Source organism: Ascaphus truei, chromosome 5 (assembly GCF_040206685.1).
Source record: "Ascaphus truei isolate aAscTru1 chromosome 5, aAscTru1.hap1, whole genome shotgun sequence".
Classification (NCBI taxonomy): Eukaryota; Metazoa; Chordata; class Amphibia; order Anura; family Ascaphidae; genus Ascaphus; species Ascaphus truei.
The window spans coordinates 41,161,001-41,177,900 of NC_134487.1; the positions used below are offsets into that span (position 1 = coordinate 41,161,001).

Sequence of the window (16,900 nt, forward strand, 5' to 3'; positions counted from 1 at the left end):
AATCAGGATGAAGGAAATTGCCCAGCCCCCTAGCATCAATCCTGCTTTGGGAAATCCAGCGGCACCAGTTAGGAAACACTGCACTAGGAAAACTAGGCAGCTGCCTAGTTTGCCTAGTGGTTAAACCAGCCTTGCCTGGATCTCGGCAATCAGCCTGCAGACCCAGGTACTGTCGCGGCCGAGTTTATTCGAGCATTTGCCCGGTCTCGGCCGCGACAGTAACCTGGCGCGCGCCGGGATGTCCCGGGCGCGCGCCGAAGCCTCGGAGGAGAGGCCTGCCGATCGGGGCTTCCCCCTCTCCTCTCCGGGTCCGCCGGGTCCCCCGGAACCCCCCACCGCCGCCCCCCACATCGCGGGACACCAGGGCTCCCATCGGTGACGCGCGGCACGCCGAGGGGATGCCGCTAGCAAGCCGGGAAATCTCCCGGCTTGCGGAACTGGCCGCACTCTAATAAAGTGTGCCGCCAGTGTGTGCTAAAAATCATGACTGGCTGTCTTACTGTATGTCTTGTGGCTGTCACACCATCCTTAACCGTTTTATTATTTATTTTTTTAACAGTTTTTGTTTGGAAATGTATTCTTGGAATCAATCAGACACACACAGTCAAGATGTAAGATGTAACAAATGTTTTTTTTTAATGGGATATTCTTATAAACAGATTCACAATGGCCAATTTGCATTCAAAAGATTGTTCAAGTTCAACAAGTAGGCCTATAACTACAATCATCTAACATCTAAGATATAACCTGTACACAAATCCCATTCAAATGAATGACTTGTTTTACAATATTCCCTTCATCTCCTATACTTACATTAACACATCCTCATGCTCACAGTTTGCCTGCAAATACCCTATGAAATTGTTTTTATGCTAAAGTTTTGGCAAGTACAGTCTTTGCACATTGGGGGATGTGCCATTGGGATAAAGGTTGCAGAATCTGGTAATGCCACAAAACATGAAAATGATTTATTATACACACACCCACTGTTTTGAAAAGAAGCTCAATACAAGATACACCAAAACTAGTATGTCTTTAATGATAAGCAATAAAAAAATATGTATACAATGAAACACTACAAGCGAGTGTTGAAGAGCTTATCTGCGTGCTGTCCTGGTTCATATTGCCCTCCACTGGGTGTACAAACGTCTAAATGCAGTAACTGGGGGACTCCTTCACTGTCCAGGGTTGATGTCCTCCTACACTTCTGGTAGTTGATGATTTATATACACACATATACTCTATATACAGACAGAGTATATGTAATCAGTGCTAACCAATTATAATAGTGAAGATTGCACTTCAATAAAATAATTAGAATGGTGTATAAATAAAAATATGAAATTCTATGAAATGAAAACTCAAGAGTGAGCTTATATGGGGTCACAAGATATTGTCACAAAACTGCGAAAGAGCTCACAAGATCATTTAATATATACATGGACCTTCATGAGGATTACACCCCGCTCCGTTTGTTGCAGTGGTACTGTAACGATCTAGCAGATTCCAGCCGCCGTGGCGCTGTGACGTCTTTACGCACAACACTCGTAGCATTAGCGAGAGTTACCTCTGCAACAAACGGAGCAGTGTGTATTCCCAATGAGGAAACTTTCCAACATCGGGGGCTAATGGAATCATCATTAACCCAATTTGATCGGACAGTTGCTACAGCTGACCATCTGGGTTGTGGACATCTCTCTCCTATTCAGCAGACAGCTGGTAACAAGCTTGGCCTTGTGTCTCTAATTGCGATATTGCACTTTCTACCTTGTGAGGGAGCATTTGCCTCTATTGCTACATGAAAGTGTTTTAATAAAAAATGTTTTTACACTATAAAGGGTGCGCTTCTCAATCTTGTTTTATATATACACGCAGTATACATGTGTATTATATATATATAATATATATATATATATATATATATATATATATAAAATATAATATACATTATATAATATATAATGTTATATATTATGTGTTTCTACTGCAGAAAAGTTTAACACCAGCTAAAATTTGATGGCTTAAATAATGTTTACAATGAATAGCCTCAAAAAGTTACTAAAAAAACAAACTAAAATTGATACAAACAATTATCATATGTGAGGTAAATAATCTCCAAGCTCTCCTTTTTTGTCCATATTACTCACACAAACATAAATGAACTAAAACAACGTTAATTTATGAACATGCAGCGACTGTTACAACATTGTGACAACCACTGCCACCTAATGACCTACGTGTATAACGCGCTTGACAATTTGATATGCATATCCTAAATCAGTGATGTACAAGCTCAGTTCCGAGTCGTAAACTTGACAGGTTTTCAGGGTAGCACTCACCTAAGCAATTGTCTCTGTGGTACCTATAGGTAAGCTAACCAAGAATTAATCAGAGCAATCTAGATAACCTGGCCTGCATGTGGCAGGTTTGACGACATTATGGTTTTAAGGAATTTTTTGTTCGAAGACTAAGGGTCCTATTCTGGTAGCCCCGAAGTTGTCATTGCCAAACCGCATGTTTTGGAATTTTCAGAAGTAGCAGAATGAAATGTGAGGGAAAAAAAACCCGGTATTCTCTATAGCAAATCACTTCTTCTAATACGTGTCTAAAAAAAGTGAGAAACTGCATGGTTTAACAGCCAATCCACCCAGTTTGTGCTTGCTTTAGAAGCGGAATGACTAGAGCTGGTGTTAAGTTCATCCTCAGTCTGACTTAGGGGTTTCGTGTTCTCAGGCAAACCTATGTTTCAGGTTCTGGATGTATATTGCAATTTTGCCCCCCCCTTTAGGTGGTGTTAAAAAAATGCACATTTTTAAAAGCAGTTTGCATAACGGAGCTACGAGAATAGCAGTTGTGGGCAAAACATGTCAGTTGGAGGCTTTTTTGACAAACCGATCGGATGGTCAGAGCCAGAGTAAAACTGCTTCTAAAAAAGACGTTTAGGTGCGGTTTGGACATGCGTCAAGGGCTTACAGAATAGCAAAGCATGCAAATCGGCGTCTAACATGCAATTTAGAAGCGGTTTGTCACACTTTAGAGCTACCAGAATAGGCTCCTAACAATGGATTTTACACTTGAGTGAATACTCCTAAGTCTTTGGCTCTTAGCTTAATAAAAAATGTATACTGCTATACTATCTACATTTGTACATTTGGTGTAGAATTTTCTATGAATCAGAAGCAAAGATAATAAATTACACATCATCTTGTACAATATGAAAAAAAAAGAGAGAGAAATTAAAGAAAGAAATCCTCTCCTGAAAATATAAGAATAGAAGGTACACAAATATTACGCAATCCTCAGATAATACATTGACGTTTAGAAATGAACCTAAAAGTGATGGAAACATAACGTTCTTTACAACTTACTATAATATTATAAAAACACTTTCCCTTTTCTTCATTGCCGTCAAGCTTTAAATATCTGAGATCCAAGTGCATGTGAAAGCTTGCATTTAAAAAAATAAGTCGTTTGCCATAAATATATAGGGGGCATATTTACTATTCAGCCATTCTCCACAAGACACCTTTCAGTCTGTTCAAGTAAATGGGCCATAAGGGATCTTCTGGCATGGGAAAGGTGTCCAATGGAATAGCAATGCTTAGTAAACATGGGTCTCTGTGTTTCCAATACCCGTTTGATTCCCACGTTTAAAAATGGTTCAGAGGAGGATCACCAATAAACATATTTTAGAATTGAGTTTCCACCGGTACCTGAAAAACAAGGAAAATATTCAACATTTTAGGAATCAAGTTTATTACATTTCAAAGCGTATTAACGTATTCATCTATCTTCTAACCTTTTTGTAGATATATGTTAAAAAAATAGTTGCATAACCATGTGTAGTGGGTGTATGCTATAGTCCAGACGAGAAGTGAACATCCACTCCATCTAATGCTATTACATTTATGATAAGCTTTTATTTGTATGGCACCAACATAATCCATAGTGAAGTATAATGTTGAAAAGTGGACAATGAAATTGTTTAACCAAAAGACTACATATACTGTAAGTTAGGACAATTAGAAGATAGTTCCTTTCCCAATGAGTTTATAATGTCATGTTATACAGTATACTGTAGGTCTGGGTATATATAAATACTTTTGATACTCTTGAGTATCAACCAAAACGCGAATTAAAAATGTAAGACCTCCAAAACTTGACACCTACAGTACTATCTTCATTTGAATTAGTCTGTATGTGTATATTATATTGAACGGTACGGTATCCTCCAACCCTCTGTGTTTCACCAGATACACCTTTTTTGTAGTGATGTATGACCACTATAAATGATATAATTACAGCCACATCAACAGTTAGTTTCAACCAACCTGTATCATCTACCAATACCAGAAGAATTAGATTAGATATTAACTGGATGCAAATGGATAGGAAGCCCTGGGGCAACTGAGTCGTTTCAAATCCTCAATTCTATAAGTCTGCAGGTAAAAATATGCACAAAAACTTGGGAGTGATATAAAAAAGATGTAATTATACCACTAACCGGAACATACATAACCTGGCTGGATCATGGCCCCAAAAAAACACAATCTGACAGATGTCTTGTGTCCATCTGCTGTTTGTCAAGGCTCAGCATCACTGGAAGCTAAACACCTCTCCATGGCGGTGTTATTGGCCAATGATCTTTCAGGATTATGCACGTACAGCTCTGTGTTAAAGTTTGGTTAGGGGTGAAGTTACATATTTTTATATATCACTCCTGAGTTTTCCATGTGTATATTTTTAGCTGTGGACTAATAAAATGGTGGATTTTTGTATGACTCAGTGCCCCAGCGCCTCCTCTCCATCCGGCTACTTCGTATTGTATCAGCACTGGGCCTCATTCATACCCTGGGATTCTTTCTCATCAATGAGGAAGAGGGAGAACATCTCTGAAGACTTGTTGCCTCATTGATGGGGTGAATGTCCCAGTATGTAGAAATCCACACTAGTACTGAAATTAGACACTGCTTATTATGTTGCATGGGGTATACTGCGTGGGGGGTCTAAATTAATTTGATCGACCTAACTGAATGCGCTATTCTTCTTTTATTAATCATGACTATTCTGATTGAAGTTGGGACATGCTACATAAAAAGTAATTGTGAATAATTATACACATCAGTATTTAAAAGGTGCAGGTCCCACCCTCAAAAAAAAAAAGTAATCAAGTGGCAGTGATATCTTTAGTTTGTTAAATATAAGTGATTTGGCAATGTTGATGTTTCCTTTGGCTATAAAGGGTTTTTTATGATCTTTAAATAATTTCCCTTATTAAAAACACTGTTTGGGCAACCTTCACCCTACAGGCACTTTTTTCTTATATGGAATAAAAGTAATTGTTCACGACTATCACTGGCTAAACAGCTAAAAGTGGCCATACTGTAGGTAAGTAAGAATAGTTTTTTAAAGGACATAGTGAAATAATTTTTTTTCTTCACAGCACACAGATTTTTTTTAATTAGAATTACATGGATTTAACATCATTACATTGTTTTACATTGAAGTTGTTAAAGCATATATTTTTAGTCCGCTACAGTATGTGGGACAGCCTCTTCGAGTTAGGTATTGAACATATGGGGTAAAAAAAACAAAAAACTACTTTTAGAAAGCAGTCAACTCACCGCATGATCTCTGTTGCGGATGCTTCCGTTCATGGCTTCATTTATATAGAAATGTGTATCTGTCTCCTATAAAAAGTAAATAATACAATACATAAAAGATGTTTACAGTATATATATATATATATATATATATATTGTGACAAACGGCTTACTCCGGGGCTCCGCCGGCTGTCCGGGACTGTTAGAACAAGGTCTTTTAGGGTAGGTTAAATGGCGAGGCGTAACGTGCTGTTCCTTTAAACAGGCTACTGCCTGGTTTATTCAGTCCCAGGCACTGAGACTGCCACACGGAATACAAAATAATACATAAGCAAACAAAACCCTGCTCGCCTGAGCAATAACTTAACTAAGGTTTTCCCTGACTGGGGTTGGAGTGGCTTATCCACTTCCAACAACAAATATAAGGAACTTTGCAGTTTTAGGAAAAAGGAACAGAATGATTTAACCTGTTTGGGGAGAGGCATTTCCCCTCTCTGCTTCCAGCAGCCTTCCTGCCTCCAGGCTCTTGGGGAGAGGGAAGAGGAACCAGGAAACCAGCCTTAAATACCTGATTTCTAACTAGCAGGACAGGTGACAGAAATCAGGCAGCAGACAAACTCTGGTCTGGATCCCTCATCCCTCAGTTCCAGCACTTGCCAAACTGTGGGATGGAGTGCATGCATTCCGAGGCTGCACTTTTCAGCCTAAACAGGATAGAAACTGTTCAGTATCCTGGGAGCCCTATATATGGAATTTATTACCATACCCTGGTTTCTGTCACATATCCTCCCCCCCAGCTCAGACCTCGAGGGATGAGTGACCATGGATATTAGGGAGTGCATCCTTGACAACCCGTCAGCATTGCCATGTTTGTGCCCAGACCTGTGTTCCACAGAAAATTTAAAGGGTTGTAGGCTTAGGGACCACCTGGTCACTCTAGCATTCTTCTCTCTGTTTTGACACATCCAGGTGAGGGGTGCATGATCTGTGACCAACCGGAATTTTCTCCCCAACAGATAGTATTTGAGCGTCTCTACAGCCCACTTTATTGTGAGACACTCTTTCTCGACTATGGAGTAATTTTTCTCCTGGGGATTTAGTTTCCTACTTAAATAAAGGATGGGGTGCTCCTCACCTTGAGACTCTGGGAGAGTACAGCCCTCAGCCCTACCTTAGATGCGTCGGTTTGGACTAAAATCTCTTTAGAGAAGTCGGTGTGACCAACACTGGTTGGGCACAGAGAGCTTCTTTCAGGCTTCTAAAGGCCTGTTCGGTTTCGGGGGACCACTTTACCATTAGCGGCCCTCTTGCTTTTGTGAGGTCGGTTAGTGGGGTTGCCTTATTTGCAAAATTGGGAATAAACCTTCTATAGTAACCAATTAATCCCAAAAAGGTCCTTACTTGTTTTTTTGTAACTGGCCTTGGCCAATTTTGTATCGCCTCTACTTTGAGTGTTTGGGGTTTGAGTAAACCTCTGCCAATAGAATACCCCAGATACATGGCCTCCTCCAGACCAATAGTGCATTTAGCGGGGTTAGCAGTTAGTCCAGCAGACCGAACTGCGTCAAGCACAGCTTGGACCTTTGGAAGGTGGGATTGCCAATCTTCACTATGGATTACCACATCATCCAGGTAGGCGGCAGCGTACCGAGAATGTGTTTTTAAAATTGTATCCATCATTCTTTGGAATGTGGCGGGAGCTCCATGTAAGCCAAAAGGCAGCACCCTATACTGAAAGAGGCCGTCTGGGGTTGAGAAGGCTGTCTTTTCTTTTGCCCTTTCTGTGAGGGGAACCTGCCAGTACCCTTTTGTTAGGTCTAGGGTCGTGAGATATCAGGCTTTGCCCAGTCTCTCTACCAGTTCATCAACCGGGCATAACTGGGCATAGGATAAGTATCAACTTTTGACACAGCATTTAGTTTACGGTAGTCATTGCAAAACCTTGTTGTACCGTCTGACTTTGGGACTAAAACTATAGGGCTCTTCCACCCACTTTGGGATTCCTCAATTACGCCTAGTTTTAGCATTTTTTTAACCTCTAAACTTATAGCCTCTCTTTTGGCCTCTGGGATTCGGTACGGTTTAAGGTTAACTCGGACCCCCGGGTTCAGAGACTAGGTCATGTTCAATTACGCTAGTTCAACCTGGCTATGTAGAGAAGACTTCTTTGTTTCTTCTCACTAAATTCTGGACCTCTGATGAACGGACAGGGTTTCAGCTATGCTAACCTCTGGGTCAGTTTCTCGATTCTCTGACGGACTTGGGGGTACTAGGGTTAACAAGACCTCTCTATCTTTCCAGGGCTTAAGTAGGTTTACATGGTAAATTTGCTCAGGTTTCCTCCTATCTGGCTGTCTCATCTTGTAATTTACTTCTCCCACTCTTTCCAAGACCTCATATGGTCATGCCACTTAACAAGGAATTTACTCTCTACGGTGGGAACCAGAACTAGCACCCTATCGCCTGGAAAAAAAATTCTGACCCTAGCACCCTTATTATACGTATTGCTCTGTGCCTCTTGAGCTTTTTCCATGTGTTCCCTCACTATAGGTAGGACTGCAGCTATGCGGTCCTGCATCTGGGCAAAATGCTCTATTACACTTCTGTATGGGGCAACCTCGTGTTCCCAAGTCTCTTTGGCTATATCCAGTAAGCCCCTTGGGTGTCGGCCATACAATAGTTCAAACGGGGAGAAGCCTATGGATGATTGGGGAACCTCCCTAACGGCAAATAACAGGTATGGTAACAAACAATTACATATAACTTATGAGATACCGCTCACCACAATATAAATATAATCATATGGTACAATATAATTCCTGCTGGTGCAAAGGGGATGGTGATGACAAGCACAAACACATAAGGAGACAGATAGTTCTCCTAAAGATCCCCATTAACTGCACAGCAAAGCTAGGAATATTGTGCAGGGTTTAAATACCCACTATATGAGTAACTAAATTAGCTGCAAAGGTACAGGTAAGTAATCGCTCCCAGCACTGTGCGCGAAACGTACGTCAGCATGCGCAAAACGTACGTCGGCATGACGTCATCGCGTTGACGTTGTGGAGGAGGAAGTAACGGGTGAGATCATTCCTCATGTGGTGGAAGTAATTGGTTACTTACTGCACTCGTTATATGCCTATACTGGGCGCAGGGTATTGAATGCTGTCTATATTTGCTTTACTATCCATCATTGAGCACACAGATGAGAACTTTGATTTGGTAGCTTGTCTGACAGCATAGATTTGTTTATCTTGAGTTGCACTACACCCTAAGTTTAAGAGACGTGATTGACATTTGTAATTTGATATCGATTCACTGATTTTGTCTCAATTATTACGATCATTACACCTGGTTCAGGGATTTATATGAGGTTATTTTGGTTTTATCCACTGCTATCCCTGTACTGGTTGATACCTGTTATATATGTTTTAATTGTTTTTATGATAGTCTTGAGTATGTGTTATGTATTATGCGCCGTTTTGATTTATCATTCAAATATTTATTATTTTTGCAATCTGGCTTTTAGTAGTAATTGTCCTCCCACAGTGCTGGGAGCGATTACTTACCTGTACCTTTGCAGCTAATTTAGTTACTCATATAGTGGGTATTTAAACCCTGCACAATATTCCTAGCTTTGCTGTGCAGTTAATGGGGATCTTTAGGAGAACTCTCTGTCTCCTTATGTGTTTGTGCATGGTAACAAACAATCCCAGTTTTTCCCATCCTTATCGACCGCCCGGCGTAACATGCTTTTTAAGGTTTAATTGAATCATTCCACTAAACCTTCTGTTTGTGGATGATAGACTGAGGTTCTGAGATGCTTGATTTTTAGGAGTTTACATAACTCTTTTGTTACTTGGGACATAAATGGTGTTCCCTGGTCAGTAAAGATCTCTTTAGGAATTCCGACCCGGGTAAACAGGACTATTAACTCTTTTGCTATGTTTTTAGCAGAGGTGCTACGTAGGGGAATTGCCTCCGGATATCGGGTGGCATAATCTAATATTACCAATATATGCTGATGTCCCATAGCAGACTTTATTAGGGGTCCTACTAGATCCATAGCAATCCGGTTAAATGGTACATCTATTATGGGAAGGGGTACCAATGGACTACGATACACTTTGAACGGGGCGGTGATCTGACATTCTGGGCATGAGGAGCAATAATTTGTAATTTCTGCCAGAGCCCCAGGCCAATAGAAGCTTCGGAGAACCTTTTCTTTTGTCTTTTCCACCCCTAGGTGTCCCCCCAACGGGTGACTATGTGCGAGGTGTAATACTACATTACGGAATGTCCGTGGTACCAACAATTGTTTAGTTATAATTGATTTCCTTTTATCAACCCGATATACTAGGTCATTCTCTACCTCGAAGTAGGGGTAGGCAAGTGACCTATCTGGTTGGCCCGGAGTACTATTCTGGTCCGGTATATTCCCCCTTGCTTCCGCTAATGTGGGGTCTTCCCACTGAGCCTTCTTAAAACTCCCAGGACTGACCTCTAGGTCAGCGAAGGTCTTATCCTGTTCTGGGGTGGTAAGCGCCTGTTCAACATCTTGATTTGGGGTATTCCCTACCAAGATGGCCATGGGAAAGGGGATTTTACAGCACTCTTCCTCTTTCCCCTTTTTATTTGGGCCCTCGTCAACCTCCATTTCTGAAAAAGGGAAAGGATTTGTTTCTTCTGTTACTTCTTTATGGTCCACTATTGAACTCTGGGCGCTATTCTGAGAGGAGGACCACATTTTTAGAAAATGGGAAAGTCGGTCCCTATTAACACATCATGTGCCAATTTGGGTACTATACTCACTTTGAAATCTAAAGAACCAAACTCTGTTTCAATAAGAACATCAACAGTGGAATATTCGTGATTATCCCCATGTATACAACAAATTGCCACACTTTGTGAACTGTTTACCTGTTTTTTCCCAATGGGCAACAGGTATTCGGACACTAGTGTAACCATAATCCCAGAGTCAAGTAGTGCCCGAACCCTCTTACCATTTACCTTTACAAATGCCCAGAGATGGTTATTCAAGGGGTCCTCTGGGCTAGGGCCCATACATTGAGACCACAACGAATAAGGTTCAACGCTGTTGCATTGCATTGGTTCAGTATTTGGTGGGCAAACTTTCGCGGTGTGGCCCCTCTCATAACAATTTACACATTTAGGTACATAGTCTGTGTCCCACTTAGAGCCCTTTTTCGACTCTCCATATTGGCTGTTGCCCTTAGTAAGCGAGCCATTGTTGCTGGTGCTGTGTGAAGGCGGTCATTGCTCTTCAGCCCCCCTTAACCCTGGTACACTTTTACCATCTCTGGAAGAGTCCTGGAACCTTGGGTAGTGGGGATGCTCCATGACTGTGGGTTGCAGGTGCTCTTCTGCTGCATTGTACCTTTCTACGAGGGCCACCAGCTCGTCTGCATTGTGGGGGTCACTCTGACTTACTGAACGGCGTAGGCCAGAGGGAAGTTTCCTCAAGAACTGGTCCATGACCATCCGTTCCACGATGTGGCTTGCTGAGTTGATCTCATGTTGTAGCCACTTCCGAGTGAGGTGGATGAGGTCATACATCTGGGATCGGGTGGCTTTATCCAACGTGAAGGACCATGCATGGAACCTTTGGGCGCGAACGGCCGTGGTTACGCCAAGGCGGGCGAGGATCTCGAACTTCAATTTTGCATAGACGTTAGCTTCGGCTGGCTCTAGATCAAAGTAAGCCTTCTGGGGTTCGCCGCTTAAGAAGGGTGTGATTAGACTGGCCCACTCAGCTTCTGGCCAAACCTCTCTCTGTGCCGTGCGTTCAAAAGTGAGAAGATAGGTTTCAACATCATCCGAGGGCCCCATCTTCTGAAGGTAGTGGCTTGCCCTGGTCATTTTCGGGACTGGGCCTGCCTCTGCCAGTGGAGTCTTAATGATAGCCTCTCTCAGAACCTCGAGTTCCTGCTGTAAGCCCTGGGCGAATCGTTGTTGTTCCTCTCTCAGCAAGCGGTTTGTCTCTTACTGGGTTGCATTCGCCTGTTGCAGGTTTTCCTTAGTCTCTTGCTGGGCTATTAACAGCTATTGCTGGGTTGCATTTGCGTTTTGCAGGGCTGCATTCGTCTTGCTGGTTTATATTAGTCTCTTGCTGGGCTATTAACAGCTGTTGCTGGGTTGCATTCGCGCTTTGCAGGGCTGCATTCGCCTGTTGCTGGATTTCATTCACCTCTTTCAGGGCAGCAACATTGCGTACCAGCGCACTCACCACGTCTTCCATCTTGTTTGGAAAAAACCTTTTTTTTTTTTTTAAGTTCTTTAACCCGCAGACCTTTTAGTGTTCTGCCCGCATTCTCCACCATATGTGACAAATGGCTTACTCCGGGGCTCCGCCGTCTGTCCAGGACTGTTAGAACACGGTCTTTTAGTTTAGGTTAAATGACGAGACGTAACGTGCTGTTCCTTTAAACAGGCTATTGCCTGGTTTATTCAGTCCCAGGCACTGAGACTGCCACACGGAATACAAAATAATACATAAGCAAATAAAACCCTGCTCGCCTGAGCAATAACTTAACTAAGGTTTTCCCTGACTGGGGTTGGAGTGGCTTATCCACTTCCAACAACAAATATAAGGAACTTTGCAGTTTTAGGAAAAAGGAACAGAATGATTTAACCTGTTTGGTGAGAGGCGTTTCCCCTCTCTGCTTCCAGCAGCCTTCCTGCCTCCAGGCTCTTGGGGAGAGGGAAGAGGAACCAGGAAACCAGCCTTAAATACCTGATTTCTAACTAGCAGGACAGGTGACAGAAATCAGGCAGCAGACAAACTCTGGTCTGGATCCCTCATCCCTCAGTTCCAGCACTTGCCAAACTGTGGGATGAAGTGCATGCATTCTGAGGCTGCACTTTTCAGCCTAAACAGGATAGAAACTGTTCAGTATCCTGGGAGCCCTATATATGGAATTTATTACCATACCCTGGTTTCTGGCACAATATATATATATTCATACATACATACATACATGCATACATAGGAGAGAAAAAGTTTGTGACGCCCAATGATAATTACGGAAATTCCATCGTTTTTCCATGATAACCGTCTTGAATCAAAACCAGTCTTTTCGTATATAACCAATAGGATTTATATTAACCAATTCCATGACTTTTTAAATGAAATGATGTATGAATTAGACAATCGATGAGGAACTAAGTGTCAGGGTATGCGAAAAAAGTAAGTGAACCCCTGGTTTTATCAGCGAAATTTAAAGAGAGAATTAGAATCAGGTGTTTTAATAATTAGGTAGATCTTCAGGGGTGAGTTTGGGATGCCCCAACCCATATAATGATCAGAAACTTTGTGAGTTTGGTCTTCACCGTACAGGTGTGCGGAAACATGTCATGCCACGATCAAACAAAATCTCTGCGTACCTCAGAAAAGTCCGTTATTGATGCTCATCAGTCTAGAAAGGGTTACAAAACCATTTCTAAGGATTTGGTGCTCCACCAATCCACTGTTACTCTAGCCAGGAGCGGTCGTCCTACCAAAATCTCTCCAAGAACAAACCAGCAAATCATCCAGGAAGTCACAAAGAATTCCAGAGTCAAAAAACAACAACCAAGTCCCAAAATCTCAGTGCTCAAGATCCACAAAACAACAAAGGCAATGACTGTAAGCAGCTCAAAATGTATCAACTTGCTTGACGATGGACATCAAAGCCTCTGTGAGTAACTATGACCTAGTGTGCAATATGCTCATGTGAAAAGGGGTACTGTAATATCAGAGTCCTGGGGTGTATGTATCGGATGAACTGTATATGAACAGTGAACCCTATATGACACCTATAAGGACAACCACCCAACAGCCACACACAGATATACAGTCATCTCCATAAACATACTGCACCGACACACTTTATTCGAGCAAATACCCAGTATGTACCTGGCAGATACCTGGAATGCGCCGCTCCTCACCTATGACAAGCCCCGTTGTGTTTGCCTTCCCAGCCTGGGTTCATGCCTGGCTGACGGGCGGCTGATCTGTTAAATGATAATGATTAGGATTTAATAGGCTGCAATGCTTCGTGTGTCTACCAGATGGCATAAATTCATGAATTGTAATGCAGTATATATATATATACTGTGCAGTATTGCAGCCAGCGGGAATAAAATGCTTCAATCCCTGCCTGGAAAATACCTCAATGCACTCGGGCAGAAAACAGTCACAAACCTCAATACACCCGGGTATACCCGAATTCGTGGGACTAGCCGAGCTCGAATAAAGTGTGTCGCCAGTGTAAGCGGAGAGAAAAAGGATGTACTCACAATCAAGAGGCAGTCCGGTATCGATGCGTGCGTCACGCTGGTTGTTTGCAGGAAAAGTGGGGCTACACACACAAAATCCATGTTAAACAACAACTTTTATTACCGTGGTGACAGCATGGAGAACAGGTCTAACACTCTAATGCGTTTCGCGCATAGCGCTTTGATAAATGTGTTAGAGTGATAGACCTGTTCTCCATGCTGTCACCACAGTAATAAAAGTTGTCTTTTAACATGGATTTTGGTGTGTAGCCCCACATTTTTGCTATAGCTGTGCTCTGTTTTTTATCTCCTGGACCTCTTCGAACTCCAGAGTAACATCGAAGGATCAGCAGGCCACCCTCACCTTGGCTAATGTGTGTGTTCATGACTCAACTATCAGAAAAGACTGAACAAGAATAGTGTTCATGGAAGGATAGCCATAAGGAAACCACTGTTCTCTAATAAGAACATTGCCGCCTGTTTGAAGTTTGCCAAAGAGCACATAGATGCTCGACAAGACTTCTGGAACAATGTACTCTAGACAGACGAGTCAAAGGTAGAACTTTTTGGCCTCAATGAGAAACATTGTACAAACACTGCGTTTGTACCGAACAACCTCATCCCAAACGTCAAGCATGGTGGTGGCAGTGTGATGGTTTGGGGCTGCTTTGCTGCCTCAGGACATGGACGGCTTGCCATCATTGACACAACAATGAATTCTGCATTGTATCAGAAGATACTAGAGGAGAATGTCAAACCGTCTGTCCGTCCGTGAGCTGAAGCTGAAGTGAGAATGGGTCATGCAGCAAGACAATGATCCTAAACATACAAGCAGATCTATAAAAGAATAGCTGCAGAAAAAGAAATTCCGCGTTTAGAATGGCCTAGTCAAAATCCGGATCTAAACCCCATTGAAATGTTGTGGCAGGACCTGAAGCGAGCTGTCCATGCAAGGAAGCCCTCAAATATCATTGAATTGAAGCAGTTCTGTAAGGAGGAATGGGCCACAATTTCACAAAACCGATGTGAGAGATTTAGCAGTTACAGGAAACGCTTAGTTGATGTCATTGCTGCTCAAGGGAGGTGCCACCAGGTACTGAATCTAAAGGTCCACATACTTTTTCACACTTGGATATTGAATGTTGATTCATTTGTGGCTAAATAAATGTGTGTGCAGTTCGAATTTTTTTAATATTCTTATATTCACTCTCTGTATGTTGTGGTTGTTGCTCTGATACATACACTCAGCTGTTTATGCATCTATCTGTGTAGAGCTTGCTTGATTATTAACTGTCTCTCTCCCATGTACTAGTTTATATGTGTATACCTCATGGTACATATCCCTATTGTTATTTTCATATCACTGTAATATTGCACCCATCCCTACCAGGTGCATCCTTATCACTACATTACACAGCCTCATATACACATTAGAGGCTATTTATACTGATTGTGGGTTCCCCCAATAGTTACAGAGCCCATCCCTAAATGTAGCGCCTGCTGTTAATTATTACATGTATATATATATATATATATATATATATATATATATATATATATATTATTTTTTTTAAATACACATTCAATATCAGTAAAATTGATGGGGGATATTGGTTACCTTCAATGTGTTACTTTTCAATGTATTTTTCAAGCCTTTCTTTTCTAGCACATGTAAAACAGCATCATGGACGGTGAGGAAAAACATAGAAGTTGTAATGTCAGCATCAAAAAATTTACATCGCATTAACTTCTCCAAAACACCACCTACATGGAAAAGAACATTGAAAATCAAAACCCTGTCCTATGCAGGTGATACAATATCCCATTGTATGGCATAGAGGTTCACCCAAGCGGTTCACCTCCCTCGCTGGGGTATCTACCTCCAAAACCCACCCACGCCCCTCCTATTAATAAACCTAACCCCACACCTCTACGGTACTAGCCATTAGCTCTATTAGCCAAAAGACACATAAATACAATCAACACTTACACATGGAGAGAAGCACTTAAGGGAGCACACCTGAGAGTACTAAGAAATATGCTAACTTTTGAATACACTTAAAAATATACACACAGTTCCTGCAAGCAAAAAACCCTATCCCACTGTACTATATAGAAAAAAAAAAGAAGAAAAAGCGCCCGATCCTAGTGTGATATCGTTGAATAAAATGTAATAGTCTTGAACAATGACAAATAAAAACTCACAAACATCCGAAGGTTTTGTGCATTATGAGATAACTCATGCCCCAACATGTCAACCGAACGCTGCTCCGCTTGTTCCGGTCTGCTCGAACGAGCGCAGGATCACCTCCTCACGAGTCCTTCCAGTATGTGCTGCCCTCTAGGAAGTCCTCCGGGAACCAGCAGCAGGCATGCAGCGTTCCAGTCAGGAAAGTTCCTATTCCTCTGGTTCGAGTACACGTACTTTCTCTGGTGTGTACACACATTTCTTCAGACAAGCTGATTTCATCAGGGGATGGGTTCTGGTTGAATGTTGAGCGTGTACTCGACCCACTGGAACAGGAACTTTTCTGACTGGAACGCTGCATGCCTGCTGCTGCTTGCCGGAGGACTCCATAAAGGGCAGCACATACTGGAAGGACTCGTGAGGAGGTGATCCTGCGATCATTCAAGCAGAGCAGAATTCGGGTGACATGTTGGGGCATGAGTTATCTCATAACGCGCAAAACCTTCGGATGTTTGTGAGTTTTTATTTGTCATTGTTCACGACTATTACATTTTATTCAACGATATCACACTAGGATCGGGTGCTTTTGATTTTTTTCTTTCTATTCAGGTCGTGTGAAGGGAGGTAGTTGTACCCGTGAAGAAGATTGCCAATATCCTAGATTCATCAATATCAACCAATTTCAGTCAAAGTGATATCGGACTATTTTTAATTTGATGTTTTCTTGGACATTTTATATATTTTAATTGGTTACTGTTTACACATTTTTATTAGCTTATCAGAAACATTATTGTTTTGATAATAGCATATATTCCAGTTTATCTATTTTTAC

The 16,900-nt window shown here is 41.9% G+C and overlaps 1 protein-coding gene across 6 annotated transcripts in view; it reads right to left on the reverse strand.

Annotated features, from left to right (window-relative positions):
- Positions 1-612: 612 nt before the first annotated feature.
- The window catches only part of LOC142494962 (chloride anion exchanger-like), a 93,262-nt gene continuing 76,974 nt past the window's right edge, over positions 613-16,900 (reverse strand). For 5 of the 6 annotated variants that reach the window (XM_075599729.1, XM_075599727.1, XM_075599724.1 and 2 more), the window contains 3 exons: positions 15,499-15,644; positions 5,625-5,690; positions 613-3,713 (listed from right to left, as the gene is read on the reverse strand). In XM_075599729.1, the coding sequence (XP_075455844.1) occupies positions 3,690-3,713; positions 5,625-5,690; positions 15,499-15,644 (236 nt within the window). In that variant the 3' untranslated portion in view covers positions 613-3,689. The remainder of the gene's footprint in view (positions 3,714-5,624; positions 5,691-15,498; positions 15,645-16,900) is intronic. The other variant, XM_075599728.1, reaches the window with a different exon arrangement.